We start from the raw sequence: 20,486 nt of genomic DNA, 5'->3' as shown, positions 1-20,486 counted from the left end.
TTGAAAGATCACTTTTGTAGAAAACTCCCTGATGCCTCTCTGGGGAGAATAACGCAATTTCTATAGCTTCATTCCTTTCCCTCTCTTTTGTTCTTGAGGATTTTTAATTCCATGCAAATTTCGTTAAATGTTTCAGGATTTTCCATTTCTTTTACAGTGATCTTGAAGCGCTAAGCCTAAATAGTGTGGGAAAGAAGGGAAATGTCTAAGCAGCAATGCTATCGGACTACCTTCTCTTCTATCAAACTCCTACCTGTTTAGTCTGCTACCCAATCTCCCACTTACACCCACTTGCACTCCATTTTATTGAATAGTCGACGAGCTTTGCCAAATGATGAGTTGTGAGCTGGAAAAACTTGAAAAGAGAAGTGGGTGGAGAAGGCGACAGAATTATTTGAAAATTCAGGAGCGAATCATTTGTCCTTCTCCGAAAATTCCGCGATTTGGTCGAGTGGGCAGATGAAATGACTCACGAAGGGCTCCAAATCTCCTCGTTGGCGTCGGAAAGAAAGTTATAAATTTAAAATGGAAGTAACCAGTTGACTTAAGATATTTCCTAATCGGGTCCCCGCCTACTCCACCAAAACATTCAACTTGTAGCCTAGATGAGTATAAGAGGGCGTCCTGTTCTCTCTTTTTCCACTAATTTTCTCCATATTCTCATCCTATATCGCATCTACTCTTCTGCAATCTTCATCGGTAAGTATTGAATTTTTCCCCTCTGATTGCAAGTATCACTTACGTCCAAGGCGCAGATGGAGATTCCCGTTGATTTACAGCCTCAGGCGTTGCTCGTCCATCCAACCGCGCTCGCAGAACATCTACAAACTATCCTCGCGAAGGACCCTTCGCGCGAAAATCTCAACTCCATCAATTCACACATCCTTCATCAGACGCACATCGGGGCGATTCCGTCTTTCGTCTACCTTGTTTGGCTATTTATTGCCTATCGACATTTGCCTCATCTTGTTTCGCTTGCACTGCGAGATCAGATATCTGCAGGAGTGCGAAAAGCTGGTATCAAAGTTGTCCGGCACATTTTCCAAAACCCCTTGCGGCGAGTGTATGGATGGGATCAGCTTGGAGGTGTCCAGGGGATCAAGGCCATCCTCGATGGACTTTCACTGGCCGAAGTACGGTTTTTCGTAAAAGCCATTTCGAAGGGTTCTCAAAACTCGGATAAGAACGTTCCAGCCACAAATTTCGATGAGCTCGCCAATCTTATCCAAGAATCTGACAACTGGACCTCGAGATCACTGCGACGGCATTTGGCCCCCTTATTTGCGCGCTGCAGTTCGACGAAAGTGACTGAGCTTTTGAGATCTGGCATACTTATCTCCCATAAATTTGGCCGCTATGTGAATCGTTCGCAGCAGCATATGGACCTCTTACGACAGATGGCGATTGGCAAGGTCGAGACGCCCCTGCATGTACACCGCTATATCTTGGAGATATGGGGAGAAATGTTGGTGCAATCGAAAAAGCCTTATGTGCCGATTCATGCTACCAAATACGATGCCAACATTTCTTCTGGTTTGAAATTTGGCATGGATTTGCTGTCTAATTTCAAAGCTAGCAAGTCTGACCCATGGTCAAGCAACACGTTAATTCGCCAATGGACTCAGCGGATCATCAAATTGGCAATCAGTCAAAGACTGCCATTTGATTCATTGTTACTAATAATAGTCTCCAGCTTGGAAATGTGGCGAGATGGAGACTCCTCTTTGTGGCCGCTACAGTATCTACCACAAGAGTTTATTCGGTTCTGGTCAATGGCAAGATTCGGTAAACTTGGACCTGACGGACCATTTGGTACAACCATGAAAGAAGCCGAAAAATTATTTTCTTCGCGACTCGAGCCTGCGAATCAGGCCGCACTAGAGCTGTGTTTAGTAGAGCAGGTGTTGCATGATAATAACCAGCGCCCTTCGGCGTTGCCATTCTCATCATCCTATACTGCGCGGTTAGATGGACTGCTCTCAAATAAGCTCCTATCATATGTGCACATTGATGGACGATTCGAATTTCTTCAACTTCTGTGCAAACATTCCCCCTATCTGAATTTCGATCTCACAGTATGGCCGCCTTCGGAAGAGGAGCGGAAGCTCGTGCCTGTATGGAAGTACAATGTTCTGTCTATTTTACCCAAACACGGGGCTAAGGCACTCTTCCAACGATCGCTGGAGATCCACAAATGCAATACATTTTTATCGGAAGAGGTATTGGAATCCAATCCCTGTGGACTGGATTGGGAGCAGCAATGCAGACTTTGGGCAACCTGGGAATCTTTAAACTCCAAAAGAAGTGAAAGTTTCTCCGTCACTCTCAAAGGTATGATACATTTTAGATCTGCGGAGAAATGATAGACTCACTAACAAGATATAGCTTTTGATGAGATGAAGCAACGAGCAACGCGTGAACGAGATAGTAAGGGGCGGCTGCGTTGGGCAAGAGCAGCGATACAGCTTGCCGCTAAAACAAATTCCGTCGCCATTTTCGGCGATTCAGTTGAATGGAGCAAAAGATTCCTGCGCGATCATGTGGGTGTTCATAATACCCTTCCAAGTGTTCAATTAATAACTTTCTATCATATTCATAGGAAGTATTCCCAAAAGTCTTGCCTCTCATCTACCAGGCTGCCGGCGATATTCTCTCTTGCGGAGCCAAGGAACGAGCCATGAAGCTTACATCTGAATCAGAACTTCAAGACGAAGTGCAGATGGCCCATCTAGTTCTGAAGGGACTACTTGAAACTTTACTTCTATTACTTCGTGAGCCTTGGGCTCGGAATATGAGATCTATGACAATGCTGATTCCCTCTATGTTCTCCACTGTGATCCGCCAGAGAATGGATGCAGTGAGGTCATATGCCCTCGACGGGCTGGCCACTGAGTCTATATTGGGTAAAATATTGCTTGACTCCTTGTTGTCAGTAATCATTGACTACGAGACCAAGGGAAATAGGGAAGACCAGGCGGCTTTTTCTTGGAGCGGTCCAAAAGGATTAATTCGAAATATTGCTTGCCCTGATAACCCTAGTAAAGTCGAGCTTTCATTCATTGACCGACTCGCAAAGGCACGAGATGATCTTTGGAGAGGTTTACGCGCTCAAATTAACCCAGATATATTCTTATTGGAGCCTGGCTGGCCTCGCGGTCTTCCAATCCAAGATTTGGTCCCAGATGAAGCGTGGTTGTGCCACGCGCTCCAGCGTACCGAAGAGACAACATTTTTATCCTCGAGAATTTCCGACCTCCTTTTCAGCCCACAAGAAATTATTCTCGCTCCAGTGCGAGAGGATGCCAAGATAATCGGGAGTTTCGTGGACGACTTGGGCTTTGCAATTCGTGCTATCGCTTTACATGAAGAACAAGCAGACAGGATGAAGTGGATTACACTTGTCTGGGATCATTACTCCTCAGTCTTGCGGGGACATCCATTGCAGCTCGAACTTCTTCAAGAGGGGCTGATCGGTCAACTTAAAAATGCTCTGTGGAAAGAAGAGGATGGCTTGGACGAATTGATTAATATCATACTGGCTCCTATACCTCCAGCGCCACTCCCATTGATATCAAAGGTTCCAACGGGATCGGAGACTACAGAATGGGACCCACATGAAGATTTCCAGGATACCTTGGAAGCCAGTGTTCCTTCGCTACAAGAACAGAGGCCAAGAGAAATACCTTGCATCGTTCTCAATTCTCGAATGCGAAGCACAACCAAGTTAGTTGATGGACTTTTACTTGTACGCACGAAGGTCATCAAACCTGAGCAAAGGCCTGACGTTGTCGCCATTTGGACGAAGGAAAACTCTTTCGACAACTGCGAGGCTATCATCTTGTCAGCTCTGCTGTTTCTGGACACTTTGGTTCCACATTCACGGCTCTTGCAGACAGGTTTCCCAGACAGCGAAGGGTTCCGCTACGGACCAACATATCTAGCGGATGAGTTTATCATACGATTGACTAAAGCCGGCGTTGGAAATTTCGAGGAACGTGCACTCCGTGCCTTGAAGAGAAATTCCGGGTATGTCCCAGCTCAGATATTGCGAGATTTGATTCGTTCATTGCTGGATACGATGAAAGCATCACCGAGTGCTTCTAATTATCCAACCCTCCTGAATTGCACGCTACAATTGATGGATGTACTTTTGAACAGCGATGAACCACATCTTGTAGTTGAAGTGGCACTCAAAATGTGGCAGGACTTTCCCGATGACTCTTCAAGCCATCGCAAGCTGAGTCTTGTGAAAATCGGCAGATTTCTTACGCCCGGTCAAGCCAGCAAACTCATAGAGACCCTCGTCTCTTATGCAGATGGTACGATTCAAAGACAACCGGAACTTAATGGCAGCTCGAAGAAACCTTTCATCAAGGTCACCACATTGAAGATGTTCACACGTGGTCTAGCCGAGGCAGACTTCATTGCGCCTTCTACTCGAGTGTATCACCTCGAGAGAATGTTCGACACCCGAAGCCACATTGACGTTCGCGTGCAGGTAGTTGAATCGCTTTTAAAAATGGTTAACCTTGATAACAGTGTTCAGCTGTTCAAGGCTTTGTCTACTGCTGCCATGTTCGCTGCAGGGTCCAGCGAGAGGGATATTGTTACCGACCAAGACTGGCGCACAGCGGAGGCTGGGGGCCCACTACCTCCTGTTCTGGACTCCCAGCGTCCTATCCTAGACATTCTTGTCTCCCGGGCAAAGAAAGAGATTCCAAGTCAACTACACTCGGATTATTGTCAAAAGGTCGTGTTGCCTTTGGTGACAGAGTCCATTGGCCTGCATTCCCGATGGATGACTCTGCTGCTCGCAAGACTCGGTCTTTCTCTCCCAAGTCTCGGGCTAGTTGACTTAGACGTCGGGCCTTTCTCTTTCGATCTAGTGGATGACGTTTTCTGCGAATGGGAACACTACCTCCCAGGCAAATACCTGGAGTGCCATCGCAGCTGGGACCTATCTTGTTTGAAGCATGATTCTTTTACTCAGATTGCCGAAGCTTTTAAGTCATCCGCGGACATGATAGCAAGCGATACCAATGTGCGTGATCACCTGCAAGCGTTTATTAAGTCCCAGACTGATCGACGCCCTTTACACTATGCCTTCGAGCACACGTCTACCCCCGAAAACGAGAACCCAAACGGCATCACAAATGAGCTTTTCATTAATGATTTCGTCTCTCGCGTTCAACTGTTCGTCAGGTCTCCAATGCTATATAACCCTTCATTCGGAAGGTATAGTATCAACCCTGTGCACACATTGAATGTTTTACGTCTGCTTAGGAGACACCGTGGTTTCAACAAAGATTATGAGTATGTCGAGAAACTCATGATGAGTATCATCAGAACTGCGGAATCGGTCCGAAGGCAAGGGTGGTCACCAGGTTTGACCGCTCATCCTGCGACTGTTCCATCTTCATTTGAGTATGAAGTTCAGTTACTTCCGGGGTTATATTGGAAAAATGAGCTTCGCAGCTTGGGGATGCAAGAATTTGTTTCGGGCATCAATGACTTGATCTCCAAGTACGGTGCAGACCCTGTATTGCTTATGAAATTCGATGTTTTCGAACCGATTTTGGAAGAGTTTCGCAAGGACGATAAACTACCGTGTGCTTTGCTACTTGGTGAGGACTGTGATGATGAAGATGATCAGCATAGGCCTACGAAGGTATGGGTCAGGGTGAAATTGGCAGCCATGCTGTTGCAGGATGCGAAGAAGTCGGGTGTGAAGCTGGAAGAAAGTGCACTGGATATGGTTGAGAGGTGGAAGGCTAGTGAAATTGAGATGGTTCGGGGGATTGCATGGGAGTTGGATTGGAGCACGTAAGGACCTTTGACCTTCTTATGTCTTACATTTTAGTTTTTGGTGCGTGAATCCGACCAAGTTGCTGGAACGAATAGTAACTGGTGTTGAGATGGAAAGCCAAACCCTAATTTATACCACTGACAGCCCTTTATACTTATCAAATCACCATGGAATACGGCAGATTTCTCAATTCGTGTGAGTGAGAGAGGATCCAACTAGTGGAGATTGAGATAGATTGAGATATGCGTAGCACAGACGCACGGATCATCGCTAGTGGATACGAGTGGGTCAGTATGGAGATCAAGAGGTAAATAAAGATATTCAGAAGTGAACTTAGAACCTTTATCACGCACCGTCTCTAAGACTTTATCACGAGCCATTATTGCGAAAACATTTTACGTGAATCCATCGGTATATCTTCCATGAATATACTGCGAATCTGCGTGCTAATGAAGCAGCATTCTGAGACTAATATACTTGTGTCTAGCAATGAATTCCAAGCCTCCCGCACCAACTATTGGCGTGACCAGTGTCCCATCAGGTGAGTGGGCCCACCGAGCTCAAGAGTTCGCAGTGAAAGTCACTGGTGTGCTTAACACTAAACGCCGATTCAATATCGTCGCCCCCCTGTTCTCGTTGAGCCTTCTTGATCTTCGACGCGAATCAACAATGCGCGACCCGACAGAGCGAAACAGCGCAGCCAAAAAAGCCACGTGGACCGGCCTTAACTTCCAACAGCTAGTTTCTTTTGAAAAGTCACATGCTGAAGGCGTCCTAGCCCAGGCGACAGGCAAGCTACTTGAAGGTGACAGCTCGTGCATGCATTGCAGCACCGGAACGGACAATTTTGATGGATGCATCAGGGTCCCCGCACATGAACATTGCACCAACTGTCACTACGGTCGCCAAAGTAATCACTGTTCTCTTCGCAGTGATAGCAGCGCCCCGGGCCCCACAGCGACTTCTGGCCAGCCGGAGGCTAACATGCCCACTAGCCGTGGAGAGCTGCAGGGGCTACTTGTTCAGGCTATGAAGCACAGGTATGAGTTTTTGAGACTTGTGGACAATGTCTTGGGCCAGAGAGATACAGAAAACGAATCAATTGGCCGTGCAATCCACAATTTGATCTGATTGATGGTCAGATCACTGTCATTTAACATACCATCGCCCTGTCTAGGAATCGAACGCAAGCAAGCATAATTTCTAAATATCCTTAAGATAGCATAAATTGATTAGAGCTAAAGATTCCATCATACCGGTCTTTTTTACTTAACTATACCCAGTATCGGTTTACACCGCTCCGTAACCTCCATTCATCCTTGTCTGTCCACTGCTGGAGTCGCCATAGGAAGTGAGCTGATAGGAAGGAACCAGAATCCGTTAAGAGTGAATGACGCCCAGTTGTACGGCGCCTTCCGGTCCTGGCGTGCATCATCGTGGCGAAGTCTCAGAATCGACTGCTGGAAAACCTTGGCAAGATCCACTGCGCGTGTAAAAAATGCACTAGCCTCAGGTATTTCTTCTTGTTGCTGTCTCTTGTCCAAATTTGCTGCCTCTACCCTGCCTAAAACGGCATCTCGCTCTTCAAACAAGGCCCCATAAAAAGTCGTTCCAAATGCCGCCCCGTCCTCATCATCCAGCGGCCACAGTGTGCCTACCATGGCTGTCATGCCAGCATAAAATAATGCTGTAGGAAGGCCAAGTAGGTCGTCCGTGGTAGAAACTCCACTCAAACTACTACCGCACCCAATTATCGTTACTAGCGCCGGTTGCGCTAGACGAGCTTCGGAACGGAAGAATTCACGGCCAGCCAGAAAACGCGCAGCAGTGCGCTTACGCAGAATGGGCAGCAGCGCGGCCTCATTGAGGGCCAGGTGAGTTTCCAATGCTGCCCCTGGCTGGTAAACTACGTGTCCATGATAGTGCAGTACTGTGCAATCTCGAGCGGCGTTCCAGACCGTTTGCGGGTCTAACCACTCGCCGTGATGGAAGGCGGACTCTTCAGCCTGCAGAGCACGTGCTAGGTCTTTGACACGAGATGTCGATGCTGCGGACTCGGGTAGTGGATTTATCACAGCCGCCTTCGGCGAGTGGGGATTGGATGAAGCTTTGACAGTCTTCTGGTACAGCCAGTGCAGGAGCGTCAGGCTTTGGCAGTAGACTACGGGATTCCGCTCAATCAGGGGCGGACCACCCTCCTCCGTGGGAATAGCATGCAGGGGTATGCGATTCAGTAAGCCTGTGGGACAGAATACGATCGTCTCACCGGGCTGGATGGCATATTGAGGCAGGGTTGTGAGTAGAGGTGTAAGGAGTCCAGTCAGCTCGGCTAGTTTGGCCTCGGCATCAGCGTTTCCCAGATGATTGATCAGCTTTGAATCGTCCTCCTCAACATTGAGATTCTTCTTCACCCATATATTGATCCCAGCCATGGTTAGAACTGGAATGGGGATGGGAGGGTTAGTCATCTGCTGTCTCCGGTACACAAGAGCATACATTGTGGGCCCTCCTTGAACGTATGGAACATTTATGATGTCGACAATGACTGTGTTTGGGGGAAGAGTGTTCAACATTTCTCGAAATTGGGGTACTCTGACCCATTCAGGGTACCGCGGGCTTAGTACATGAGGCATTTGTTGCTGAATAGCACTGGATACTTCAGGGGAACTGCCCAACTCCGCTTGCTGAGCTTCCTCGATTGCTCGTTGTGTTTGTGACTCCAAGTTGAGTAAATCAGAGAAGCCGGCGCCTTTGGACCGACGGGCCCACATGGCAAGATTTAGAACGTCCGACACAGCTTGGTTGTAAAAGTCCGGGTTTTCACTGTTTCGGTAGAGCTTTGCATAGTGGTTGAACGAAAGTAGTCTGCCAAGTAGCGCAAAGTTGTGGTGCTCTCGAAATTGGAAATCATCTGCTAGCTTGACACTGGCGACAAGGCTATCGGGGGCATCTAGGCCGACTATTTGTCCCCGGACACTGAAGAATACATCCTGGGCTTCATTGACACGAAGCATGATTTCTTCTACCGTATCACGTAGCGCCCTGGAGCACTGCACGTGTCGCTGCCAGATCAATCGCATGCGTTGGCAGAGAAAATGATATTGCCTAAGAGGCTGCCGCGCGTCTCGTGCTTGTATCGTCAGTTGTGAGCAGTCTTGGAGACGCTCAATTAACTCGTCGTCGGTCACTAGCCCCGCTGCACCACTATCCTTCCGTGCAAAAGACTTGACAAGCGTGATGCGGACGGCGGATGCCTTTTCTTCATCAACACTTATCGCGTCCCTTGTAGCGGTCTCCAGGCTTCTAAGTTCATTCAATAGACCTGTAGTTGCTTCAAACTTCCTCGCCTGCTCCGGGCTGGGTTGTTTCTCCTCAGTTGAGCACATGGTGTCGCGGAGACGGAAAAGACAAGCCTCGAGAAAAGTCCTTAGGGCAACTATACGTGCCCCGCGAGACGGGGGTCTTTTGTCCAGCAAGGCCCAGCGTTTCAGCCTCACGTATTGTGTCATAAAGGTCTCTGTGTTTTCGAGGCCACCATCAACCCCGTCTGACCAGCCATCGAAGGCCACCAGCAAAGATTCATTCACGGCGCTCTTAATTTCCTTAGATTTAAGTACCTGAACTGGGTTGCGTGGGGCTTCCAGTCTATGACCAAGCTTGTCGCCGAAGAGAAGCCGTAAGTGCTCCCAGGATAGCAGCTTGGCGTCCCATTCCCACGCCGCCCATTTCAACATCAGCCCCACCGCGTTCTTACCCCAAGACATTGTGTCCGAGGCCTCGTTGTTAATCTCATGGACGTAAAAGGACGGATCCAGTAGAGCTTCCTCTGAGAGGCCGGCGCCGGCAGTCCAAAAGGGGCATTTCAACAGCCAAGGGCGATACGAGGCCTTGAGCTCTTTTTCTTCTCTTTTGAGATCTAGTTTGCGAGTTGCAGTGAGTCGGGCATCATGAATGCGCTCTTGGTACAGAGGGATGGCAAAGTTCGGGTGAGCATCTGTAAAATCGCGAGCTATCTTGACCATCTCGGTGTACTTGTGGCCTAATCGTAGGGTGTGGAGGTAGTCGACTGTCGCGCTTCCGGCAAAGTAATACATGCAGCTGACATTCTCATGGAAGTCTTGATAGATCTTGTGTACATCATACAACTGCCGCATGGCACCGTCAATCTCAGTCTGACCTTGAGCTGTACGGAGCCACTCGTGAGAAATATTTCGTGCTTCAATGTAGCAGTGATTTGCCTGAGTATAGTCCAGCTGCTGTTTCGCCTTAGCTGCCAAACCTAGTAGCATTCTCACTTTGGCACTAGGGGGGCGCTCGGACCGTATGACAAAGTATCGAGTGCTCTCCAAGTCTAGAGATGGAAGGCATGCCTGCCAAGTAGGAAATGCTTTTGGCTTGATCTTTGATAGTAAGAAAAAAGACTCGATCCAGAGTGAGGATTCCTTATCCTCAGACTTGGTCATGGAATATAGCTTTCGCTTCACCCCAATGGCGCGGACTTGGAGTGGTGCAATTCCGCTTTGCTCAAGCTCTTCACACAGACTCATGGCATCAACCAGAGTCTCTTTCAGCTTGCCTGATGTAGTGTGTTCCAGTTCAAGAAGGAGGAACTGAGACGCCGCCTGCAGGCGATTTTCTTGATGCAGCTGTTTTCTCAGGCGATTTAGCTCAGTGGCCGTATCAAACCAGGAATCGGTAAATATAGCATCGTACGTCTTTCCCAGCAGATTTGAGACCCTTCGCAATGAGATTGCCAGCTGATGAAAGAGAATAATTATTCGAACCTAAAGTGAGAGCAAATGGAGTTAGTAAATTCATCAGTATCTTTAGAGATCAAGATGAGGCGAATCACCTGGACATCATCTAGCCCTTGAACTCCAATGTTGCCTTCCTGGAAATGTTCTTTCACTGCCGCAATGCTGATCATTGCAGGCTCGGTTAGCCCCTCGGCCCAGAACTCCGCATCTGCTAGCATGAGGTTCATCAGGAGCCGAATTCTGGCAACATTTATTGTCTCCGTGTCAGGTGGTATTCTTCCTAGTGCACGCTCAAGCAGATCAATCCTAGCATGTTCGCTACCTTGGAGGGTTAACATGTCGGCCCGTTGAAGGGCAAGTATGGGCTTCATTTGGGAAGCGGGGAGGTCGGTTGAGTAAATTGCCGTGGCATGCTCAAAACGTCCACAGTGCTGCGCATAACACGCAGCCTCGAATTGATTTTGCTGTGCCGAGTCTTCCAGTGTAGGAAGAAGGCATGGGTATGAAGTCCACTTGCTGTTTGCTGTATTGGTAGAATGAGCCATGGTTTCGACCGAGAGGCTTGTTTGTACACTCCAGAACAAGTTACGAGAGTGCGATACCCAAGTAGCTGATTAGCTGAAAGACTTGGCGGTGATCCGCTTTATCTTGTGCATGACATGGAGGAGTGGCGCACCAGAATAAATACTAAGGAACTAAGCCAGACTTGATCGGGACAGAAAGACAATGATCTCGTTTGCTTGTTCTCGTATAGAGAGATCAAACCGTGCGTGTGGATGCGCAATATTGGCCAATGGGTAGTTCGTTAATAACAGGCAACCTGTAGCTGTAATACCATCGATGGTGGTGCCTCAAAGGTCCAATGACTTTCCTCTGCTAGAATAACCATGATTCCCCCCGCAGACGGGTATGACGACAAGGTGCATAAGGTCAATTTCACAATTGGTCAACTCTCATCACTAACTTCATGCTGCCGTGTCTGTCGCCAATCGATGGGTTTATTGTGCTTCGGCTGACGGTCTGACCTCAGAATACGTGCTTCAACTTGAAGCAGCAACTCTAGCCGATACCTCTGGTGGACCTGTTTCCAAGTATCAGTTTACCATTATCACCAGCTTTTCTCAGATTGTTCTCAGACATTGCTTATCAATCACAAAGTAACCTCTCCTTCGCAGACCAGCCAGTATTCTCCATCATTATTTATGTCGAAACAACCCGAGTTTTTGCTTCTCAAGCAACCCCTGGGCTGGGTTCCTGAGGCCCGTTGGGATCAAGTACTAGGATCGGTCGTCCTCAACCCTCACTCGCCCCTCGATAACAGAACACCTGATCACCCCCCGATCGAGTTGAACGACATTTCAGAGACAACATTCACCGACTTCATAATAAAAAAAGATTTTGGCACCGACGCTTCCACTACTTTCAATGTCGAGGGACTCGGTACTCTCCACCGGCAGATCAGCGACGCCTCTTATCGCAAACTTCACGGAAAGTTTGTCATTTCTAAGCGCCTTACCCAACGTCGTCTTTTCTGGGAAGCCATGGTAGATGCCGACCCAAACTTTGCTGAGAAGGCCGCCGACTGGGTCGGGGAGCGCCGTGGCTTTCTCAGGCTACGCTCCCGTCATGAAGTTTGTTGGATTGTGGGCGTGTTGATCTGCAAGGACGTCGCTATCGCCACTTCCATCGAGAAGAAGAGAGAATATCGCGCCCGAGGCGACGTTCTCTTGGGCACAGCGGCGCAGATAATTGCAGCGGCACACGGTGTGCTGCTACCGACGGGTAATATCGGGAACGCCAGTGTCGGGGGTGGGAACAGTCAGGAAGAACACGAGTATTTTGTAGCAAATGGAAAGGGTGGCTTCATATTTGCTCTAGAGGTTGTACTAATAGGCTCGACCAAAGGGAAGTTACAGGTTACAGACAAGGTGCCGAGGGGACAGAAGCTAGGGAGAGGGGCCTTTGATGATGAAGCTGTGGTGTTTCCAGAAGATCTACAGCTACAGGAGGAGCTCATTGAGACAGACTGGGATGACTTGCTCGGAGATCCCACCATGTGAGCGTGTTCAATATAAACGGAACTAAATCAAGTCAGCGGCTAGATATTGCATCAGTAGAGATGTGAATCCCCGTGAACGATGACGATATCTTTCTGGTTTTTGATTTTTCATTCCATATCACGAATTACGCTCTCGCTGATTATGATGGGATTTAGGTTCTGGGATTGACTTCCTGCTGACTTCTCAAAGCTGATCGTAGCCACTCGCATCAGACAATACTCCTCTTTTTCGAAGACGCGAGGCTTCAGGTACCACACACACAGCCCATTGCAGCGCAGGAGAACAGTCGATCACTATTGACTGGCAAAATTACTAAATATTGAAATAAGAGCACGCATTCAGGTATCCTGTTCTAGAACGATTTCAATCTTTTAATTCTTATCCAAGTTGGAGCTGTAGTGCGATGTCCCTGGAATCGCCGTAGTAAAGCATCCTCATAGACAGCCCGTATTCATCTGCTGATATATTTCCGCCACAAATTCTCCATTCCAACAAATTCCGTCGAAATTGTCAGGCCTATTAGCCTTTGAGAAAATGAATTTAGATGCATATGTTAGAAAGTTGAGAAAAGGCCCCAGTCCATTTCTGTTCATTGTTCGAATGGAAATGACCCTTATGTTCTACTTATTCTGCTTAAAGCCAGCCATTTGGGGACGGAGGCAGGAGGAGAACCTTGAGATAAACGAATCCTGTAAGCTCTATGCAACAGTTCCCTTATTAAGTATATTGTGGCTGTAAGATTGGTTAAAGAACGGCAATGAAAAAAGCAACAAATAGCGCAATGTGAATTAGTACTTACTACGGGATTTTTGCCCATATGCTTGACACACTCGTTCTCCTTGGTCGCTTTTTCGAGGCAATTTGATCAGATGGTTTCAGTATGTTGAAATTGCAAAGAAGGTCGCTAGAAATTTGCATGCTTGCTCCCATGTTATCAAACTTGCCGCAGTACTTAAACAAGAGTTATTGTCAGTACTCATCGCACAGTCAACGAGTGGGAAAAAGCCAAAGACTCACATTTGGTGCAGAGAAGACCGTAACGAGATTGCGCTCCCCAAAAAACTCATATCCTCCTTCCACCACCATGTGCGCCCGGCAGACAAGGTCTAAGTTGTGACGCTTCAGGAAATTGGATACAATCTTCCTTCCAAAGAACCAACTCACACCTCTATCATCGTTAGGTTCCCAGTCTTTGATATTTGCGGGGTCGCTCCATAGGAGATCGTTCAAAAGACCCTGATCAGGCACTTCCGTAGGACGAGCGATGTTTCGGATGTCATTCATATCTAGAAGCTTTGGGGAAAGGCCTCCATGCACACAGAAAATCCTTTCAGCGATAACTGCAGCGATTGGAAGACAGTTGAAAACATCGGTAAACGTTTTCCAGATCTTAACACTGGATCTTCGCTTACACTCGTCATAAAACCCGTAGATTCGAGAGACATTGGCACATTCATGGTTACCCCGGAGTAAAAAGAAAGTTTCGGGGTATTTGAGCTTGTAGCACAGAAGTAGAAGTATTGTTTCCAAGCTTTGCTTTCCACGGTCAACGTAGTCTCCTAGAAACAGATAGTTTGCGGCAGGAGGAAATCCAGACATCTCAAATAACCGAAGAAGGTCCGTAAATTGACCGTGGATGTCCCCGATGATATTAATTGGAGCATTTAGCTCTAGGAGAATAGGCTGGGAAAGGAACAGGTTGCGGGCGGCCGAGCAAATGGATAGAATGTCATTTTCGCTGAGACATAGATTTTTCTCAGGCCTCGATTTTCCCACGTTAAGTAATCGTGAAATCATGCCATCTAGATCAAATATAGTGGATCTTTCTGTATTTGTCCGGTCTCGAGAAGAATCATCCCAGATTAATGTTTCCAGGTTGAGCTCATTATATTTTCGCAAGATAGATTCTTTCGTGGCTCCAGGAACCCCGGGCGGCGAATTTTCAGACAAGGGAATATCTGGTTTGTGGCTGGAGTCCTCATTCAGGTGACTCATCTTCTCGTTCGATGTATTTGGAACATTGGTCACTGGCGGGCCTGAGCTGCTGTGCGTGCTGAAGTTGCCCGTATTGTGACTATCCCTTCTTGAGACATTAGAAAGAGGGGTTTTAGGTAATTTGATTGCGAGATCGTCATCGTCAGCTGTGACGTTCCCGGTGGTATGGCCAGATCCCATTTCTTCAGCCTGCTGAAGGTCGTTTGGCTGTTGTTTTAAAAACTCCCTCAGAGTGGGTTGGCCCTCTTTCATCGCTGTAGCCCTGTCTATGCTCACGTCATTAGGTTGGCCAAGCTCGCTTTCCTCTGGTATCAAAACCGGGGTCTGGTCGGCAGCCGTAGGAGGCAGCTCATTATCGGCAGTTGACATAGCTTTGGCTATTATCGCAATAGGCGACTGATTCCAAAAAGTTGTAGATATTTCATTGTGGAGGGCACGATTTCGGAAGAAGCTGGGTTATCAGCATACGTGCGGAGATACTCTTGGCAAGCCAAGCCGGGTGGCGAAGCCGGACTGTGATTGGCAACAGGAGCTGGCAGAATTCTAAATGGCGTATGGACGGTTTAATACACTCATATATTAACCTTGTGATTCTGCGGCGCATTTAAATGTATGACGTCATTTACGCCAGCACATCGCGGAGTGATGTATAAGACTATCAAGCGGGCTTCGTGGACACAAAAACATGACAGGCCCTCACATTTTACGGTAGCCATCTCCATGACCATTTGATTTCATCACGCCTGATAAAGTGTCTCTGCCCTCTTGTAGAACCTCATCAAATCCCATCATCAGTCGTCGCTATTACTTGATTCAGAATCTACCGGCTCAAAGCCTACGCACATTTCATCCTGAACTTACCACTCTGCTCATGCTCAAACCTCCTGCCCACAATCATGGTGGTTTCTATATCTTACAATAGCATAACCTCTGGAATTCAAGTCGCATAAAATTATGATCCCACTACTGTAAAGTTCGGGAAGTGGGGAATGACAACTCAAACGGATGTGGCTAAAAGGTTGCTGCTTTCAGTTCAACTGATCGAATTAAAAATATCTTCGGGATTTGCGTAAGACCGATCCTAAAGATGATAGCAAGTATATCGCAAAACCAACGAAGGACTACTCAAAAATTCATATCCCTGGTTTCTCGATAATCAAGAATGCAAAAAGTCACGAGACAGCCAGAGATATAGTCTCCGCTGGATCAGGTGATCCCGGCAAAGGCAAGACAATGCTGCTACGTGGTATCTTCGACGAGATGACAGGATTTGATTGAAGCGCTGCGAATGTCTTATTTTCTTTTGGATTTTTGCCAAGCTCCCGACGTGCGTATCAGCAATGCCACCGTTGTTCTCCGGGGCTTCGTATATTTGCTTGGCGAGAAGAGCCCATCTCTTCTCTACTACGTGCGGAATCGGTATGAGAAAGCAGGCAGGGCTTTTTTTGAGGATTCCAATGCATGGAGTGCACTCTCGAAACATACACATACTAACAGATTTTCCCAACTGACCGTCTTGGAACCGTGCCTATCTAATGATTGATGCCTTAAATGAGTGCACCGATGGTCTTCGCTCCCTTCTGGACTTAATCGTCCAGAAGTCATCACTTCACCCACAGGTAAATCACACTTCAAATGGATCAACAGAAAAACTGCTCAAATGCAACCGCGACTTAAATTGTATTGAGAGCGCCAGGGGACGCTGACAAGAGCTTTGCAGTTGGAAAGTCTTGCTTCCTTGACGGACCCTCGCATTACCAGGCCGGTCACATTTAGCTTCAAGCTTTACTCCATAGTACTAGCTGTTCGATAGAAAGACCAATTTTCAACAGGCGCTACGAAGGAATGAATTGGTTTGGGCGGAGAAAGTTCCCCTCAAATAACGGCGTAAGCCGCGCCTTATGTAAGCGGCCTTATCGTTTCATTTTAGGGCGCCTCGTGATCGAGAGAATGGCGTTTGCCCTGCTTTTTCTCAAATCTAGCTCTACAAAATGGCCGATTTCCCTGCAAGTTGCGAAGAAACATAGGCACGAGCACGGTCTGGACTCAGGAAAATATGTAAGCTAGGCTCAGAACGCAATAGCGTTGCATCAAAGTGGGAAACGTGGGCCGGGCCGAGACCATAGATACGTCATAACCTGCTGGAATCTGGGCAGATTGAGGATGCTTTCAGCCAATCAAAATTCCGATCATGGCATCCATATGTTTTCAGCCAATCGAAATGCTCAATCTCGAGCCGAATGTCACGGAAAAGATTGGAAGTATGCCAACTTTTGGAAGTTGGTCAAAGCCCATACCAACAAATTTTGCACATAGCACGCATTCTGGAATTCTACTTTTTCCTTAACTAGGAATTTCAACTCCGTAATAATTCTTAATAATTTTTGCCACTCAGGCAGGACGGTCATCAGGTAGTATAGAGAGGTTCTTAGCATTTTCGCTCGCTGCAATGCTTCGTTACCGGTTAGTATCGACACAATTTGGTCATAAGTTGGCAGGAATTGGTCACTAACTTGGTAAATGCTAACAGATCAGTCAATAAGCCTGATGACCAACTGATCAACCAGTTTAGAACGCGCTATGGCTCGTTCTTGTACAACGCCTGTCATCCACATTGGGCCAAGATTCGCGGTGCCAATGACGCGCAAGACTCGATCGCCCCTCGCGGGTTTGATAATGCCTCCACGAGCTTGAATCCCGCCGATCCTGGTACAGCTTATATGGCGGAGTCAATTAATCCGCAAGCCATTACGCTTCAAAACGTCAGCACGCCAGGATCTGGTGCAGTCTTTCACAACTCGGGGGGTGACCTTCACGCTGCTGCTTTTAGATGGATCCAGCCAAGTCCCCTTCCACTTAATGATGGGCTGACACCACAACTTTCGTCAAATGGAACCAGTGGTTTCCCTGCTTCCATTGAGACGCGACACGATCTACAAGAGAACAAGACTCTTGGCCAGGCGGACCATCTATTAATGCCATGGCTTATGACGGGTCCAGTTCCCAGTTGGGAGAGCATGAATCCAGACTGCCTGAGTTATCCCGAAAATGCATTCAATGAACTTCCTGAGTTGACCTTTGGCACGGACACCTATGCAACGCCCGTCAGTCAAACCGCCACTCCGGCAGCCTTCAACATGCGCAGAGAATGGTACGTCCTTCCCACACACCCTTCTCAGTAGGTTTGAATGGTGCTGACTGATTTCAGTAATAACTTTCGGTTCCATGTGACTTTAAACGCCCCGGTGGCGATGTTTCCACTTGCCAGTGGAAACCAAGTGACATATCTCAACAAGGGCCATGTTTACAATGTGGCCGTCGTTGACTCTACTCCCCAAGTTATGCAGTCAAGCCCAGTGAGATACAGGACCCACATACGGGTCACTTTTGAGGCAGAAGAGCAGAGAAAGAACCCACACGCCGCATGGGAGCTCTGGAAGTCGCTACGTGGGCAGAAAGAAGCTGGCAGGTGCAATAATTCGGCTTTAGGGGTTGAGTATGCTACTTTACCCGATGCTAGCATGAACGGTGAACCTGATGCCAATATACAACTTGAGAGAACCTCTATCGACGGTTTCTCCGTTATATGGACCGCCGATACAGCCTCCCAAGTTGTCAGATGCAACATCCCTGTACGATTCAACGTCTTGTCCACTGATTTCAGTCGTTCAAAAGGAGTTCAAGGCGTTCCAGTACGGCTTTGTGCGATGACAGAGATCGTAACAGAAGAGCCTCACGAAGCGGAGATGTGTTATGGTATAGTGAAGCTGTTTCGTGATCATGGTGCCGAGAGAAAGATGTCCAACGACGAAGCGTACGCCAAAAAGCGGGTTGAAAAAATCAGCCAGCAAATGGCTGAAAAAGAGGCTCGGAAATTGTCTAGGAAGCATAGTCATAAGCGTTCCTCTCAAAACACTGCTCTCTCTGACAAGCCTCCCACGAAGCGAAGACGCTCGAATTGGCTCAATGATCCATCATTCGAATATGACCCAAACGCCGAACTTTCGTTCTTGACCAACCTACTGTCATCGGAACGTCCTTTAACCGTTCTAGGCCTTCCTGGTGTTGCACAAGATCACCCTGTCAATTTCCCGGTTCAGCTATCGGACCTGAATACTTCTGCTGGGTGTGACCTTACAAGACGACAGTCTGATCATTTTCAGGCCAATCTCATGACTCAGAAAGTGGCAAAGAGCCTCAGCTACGATGGCTCTTGTCTTTCCTCTCCCTCAGTTCAGACACTGCGCAGTTCATCCTCAGACACCCAGTCATCACAGTCTACTGCATTATCCAGCGTCGAAGGTTCCCCTGTATCAATTTCCAGTGATGCTCCCAGATATGGTACGTTCAAGCCGATGCTATCAAATTGATTAAATTATACTAATCTTTTCAGTTGCATGCTTCTACGTCCAGTTCATCAGAGATGGAAAGCCTGTTAACAACTGCTACCATGCGATTTATCTGAGGGAGAGGACAGAGTTAGAGCTCTTGCGGGGAATTTCGAAGAATCTGCTGATAGGCACAGATCAAATTCGCCTCATTTGGGTCAGTCCCAAGGGTATGAAAGTCATTGTGGACGACGATATGGTAAACCACTTCCCAGAGGGGCAACTCTTGTCTGCAGATATCTCCGATATCGATATTTCTCAGAACGAAGGGAGAGACTTGGACTCAAAAGTTTCTCCGATTGAAGTTAGGTTAATGTTTTCCGCATGTTAATATTCAGTTCGTGTCAGCGTGTCATAATATATCTCCAGGTTCCTTTCTTCGCATTCTTATATTCCTTGCTCTTGGTCCGGGAGATTGAACATATTGAGAAGACGTTCGGCGGCTAGAGAGATGTCATGATCAGTACTCGTCGAAAGCCAGCAATTATGGGTAAGAAAAATCATAAATGGGCCACTCTGGGCTAGAATGGTTTGCATGCTATTTACAGAACAGACGGCCGGAGAGTTCGTGGACGCAAATGCTTGACGCGTAGCAATCACATCATTGATCTCTGTCGTTGCATGTAAATGACTGGCCCCAGACTGAAACACGGCAAGAAAATCCCCAGAACTGAAAGGTATTCATGAACACTGATAACAGGTATCAATCTGCAAGATCTTTTGCTGCCTGAAGCAATTCTAAAGCCTAAATTGCTATTTGGTTGCCATAAGTTCGCTGGCACAGCTGATTTATCCAAGGTGAATTATGGCAGTGCGAAATGAGTCATGAGGATCGAAGGGTAGCACCCGCTTCAATGTTGGCGTCGAGTATTGAGGTTTGAGTTCCGCTGTGTAACTTTCGGAAATTCTTATTGAACTCAGATAAAGCCTTTTCTTTTCTGCTAACCTGTCAATGGCAGCTAGTCTTACCTGGGGAGATTTGCGTGAGAATTTTCATGCTGAGGTTCGACTGAAGCCATAGAATCTTGTGATGGAACATCCTGCACAAGTGGAGAATTTTGATTTGGGAAATGCATTGTGAATACTAACTGGATCTAAGATTAAGTATAAAATGGTGGAAAGGTGTAAAGCCTTGAATAGTCGTCTAGGGCACGCTGAAGCTGCCTTCGGGAACGTGGTCCTCTCTGATGACGTTCCGGGGGCACCGTTGCCTCGAAATAAGAGACCACTAGATCCAGCTGATTGATCCACTCTGCGAAGGAAATTTTGGATTGTCTTACATCAAAGCAAACAGTCTCCCGCCCTTTACAAGGAACCGTACTGTCGCATAAAGAAAGCGACTTGTTTCGATAGCTGAGACACTCCATAGAAAGAAGATCCAGTGCTAGCTCATCTCGGAGAAAATTCCAAACCTGTCGCCAAAGTTGTTTTGCTTCGTCTGCGATCTGATCGTTTAAATTGGTATAATTTTCTGGGTCTT

The 20,486-nt window shown here is 47.4% G+C and overlaps 6 protein-coding genes across 6 annotated transcripts; 4 read left to right on the top strand and 2 right to left on the bottom strand.

The window, feature by feature from the left end:
* Window positions 1-755: 755 nt before the first annotated feature.
* Window positions 756-5,827, top strand: N7520_004407 (uncharacterized protein; the record flags this gene model as incomplete). Its single annotated transcript, XM_057138341.1, has 3 exons — window positions 756-2,331; window positions 2,386-2,540; window positions 2,636-5,827. The coding sequence occupies 3 exons, from the start codon at window positions 756-758 to the stop codon at window positions 5,825-5,827; spliced, it is 4,923 nt and encodes a 1,640-aa protein (XP_056996548.1).
* A 468-nt stretch (window positions 5,828-6,295) lies between these two features.
* On the top strand, window positions 6,296-6,937 carry N7520_004406 (DUF3716 domain-containing protein; the record flags this gene model as incomplete). Its single annotated transcript, XM_057138340.1, has 1 exon — window positions 6,296-6,937. The coding sequence occupies one exon, from the start codon at window positions 6,296-6,298 to the stop codon at window positions 6,935-6,937; it is 642 nt and encodes a 213-aa protein (XP_056996547.1).
* A 182-nt stretch (window positions 6,938-7,119) lies between these two features.
* On the bottom strand, window positions 7,120-11,108 carry N7520_004405 (CHAT domain-containing protein; the record flags this gene model as incomplete). Its single annotated transcript, XM_057138339.1, has 2 exons — window positions 7,120-10,590; window positions 10,659-11,108. 2 exons carry the CDS (start codon window positions 11,106-11,108, stop codon window positions 7,120-7,122), a joined length of 3,921 nt encoding a protein of 1,306 aa, XP_056996546.1.
* Window positions 11,109-11,765: 657 nt separating this feature from the next.
* Window positions 11,766-12,623, top strand: N7520_004404 (uncharacterized protein; the record flags this gene model as incomplete). Its single annotated transcript, XM_057138338.1, has 1 exon — window positions 11,766-12,623. The coding sequence occupies one exon, from the start codon at window positions 11,766-11,768 to the stop codon at window positions 12,621-12,623; it is 858 nt and encodes a 285-aa protein (XP_056996545.1).
* A 987-nt stretch (window positions 12,624-13,610) lies between these two features.
* Window positions 13,611-14,987, bottom strand: N7520_004403 (uncharacterized protein; the record flags this gene model as incomplete). The annotated part of the gene is made up of 1 exon (XM_057138337.1): window positions 13,611-14,987. The coding sequence occupies one exon, from the start codon at window positions 14,985-14,987 to the stop codon at window positions 13,611-13,613; it is 1,377 nt and encodes a 458-aa protein (XP_056996544.1).
* Window positions 14,988-17,067: 2,080 nt separating this feature from the next.
* N7520_004402 (uncharacterized protein) lies at window positions 17,068-19,337 on the top strand (the record flags this gene model as incomplete). Its single annotated transcript, XM_057138336.1, has 4 exons — window positions 17,068-17,081; window positions 17,149-17,769; window positions 17,827-18,959; window positions 19,012-19,337. The coding sequence occupies 4 exons, from the start codon at window positions 17,068-17,070 to the stop codon at window positions 19,335-19,337; spliced, it is 2,094 nt and encodes a 697-aa protein (XP_056996543.1).
* Window positions 19,338-20,486: the final 1,149 nt, after the last annotated feature.

The sequence above is a fragment of the Penicillium odoratum genome (genome assembly GCF_028828045.1).
Source record: "Penicillium odoratum strain IBT 22623 chromosome Unknown utg000004l_segment0_segment0, whole genome shotgun sequence".
In the NCBI taxonomy this organism is placed as follows: Eukaryota; Fungi; Ascomycota; class Eurotiomycetes; order Eurotiales; family Aspergillaceae; genus Penicillium; species Penicillium odoratum.
This window is presented reverse-complemented; position numbering and strand designations above follow the sequence as displayed.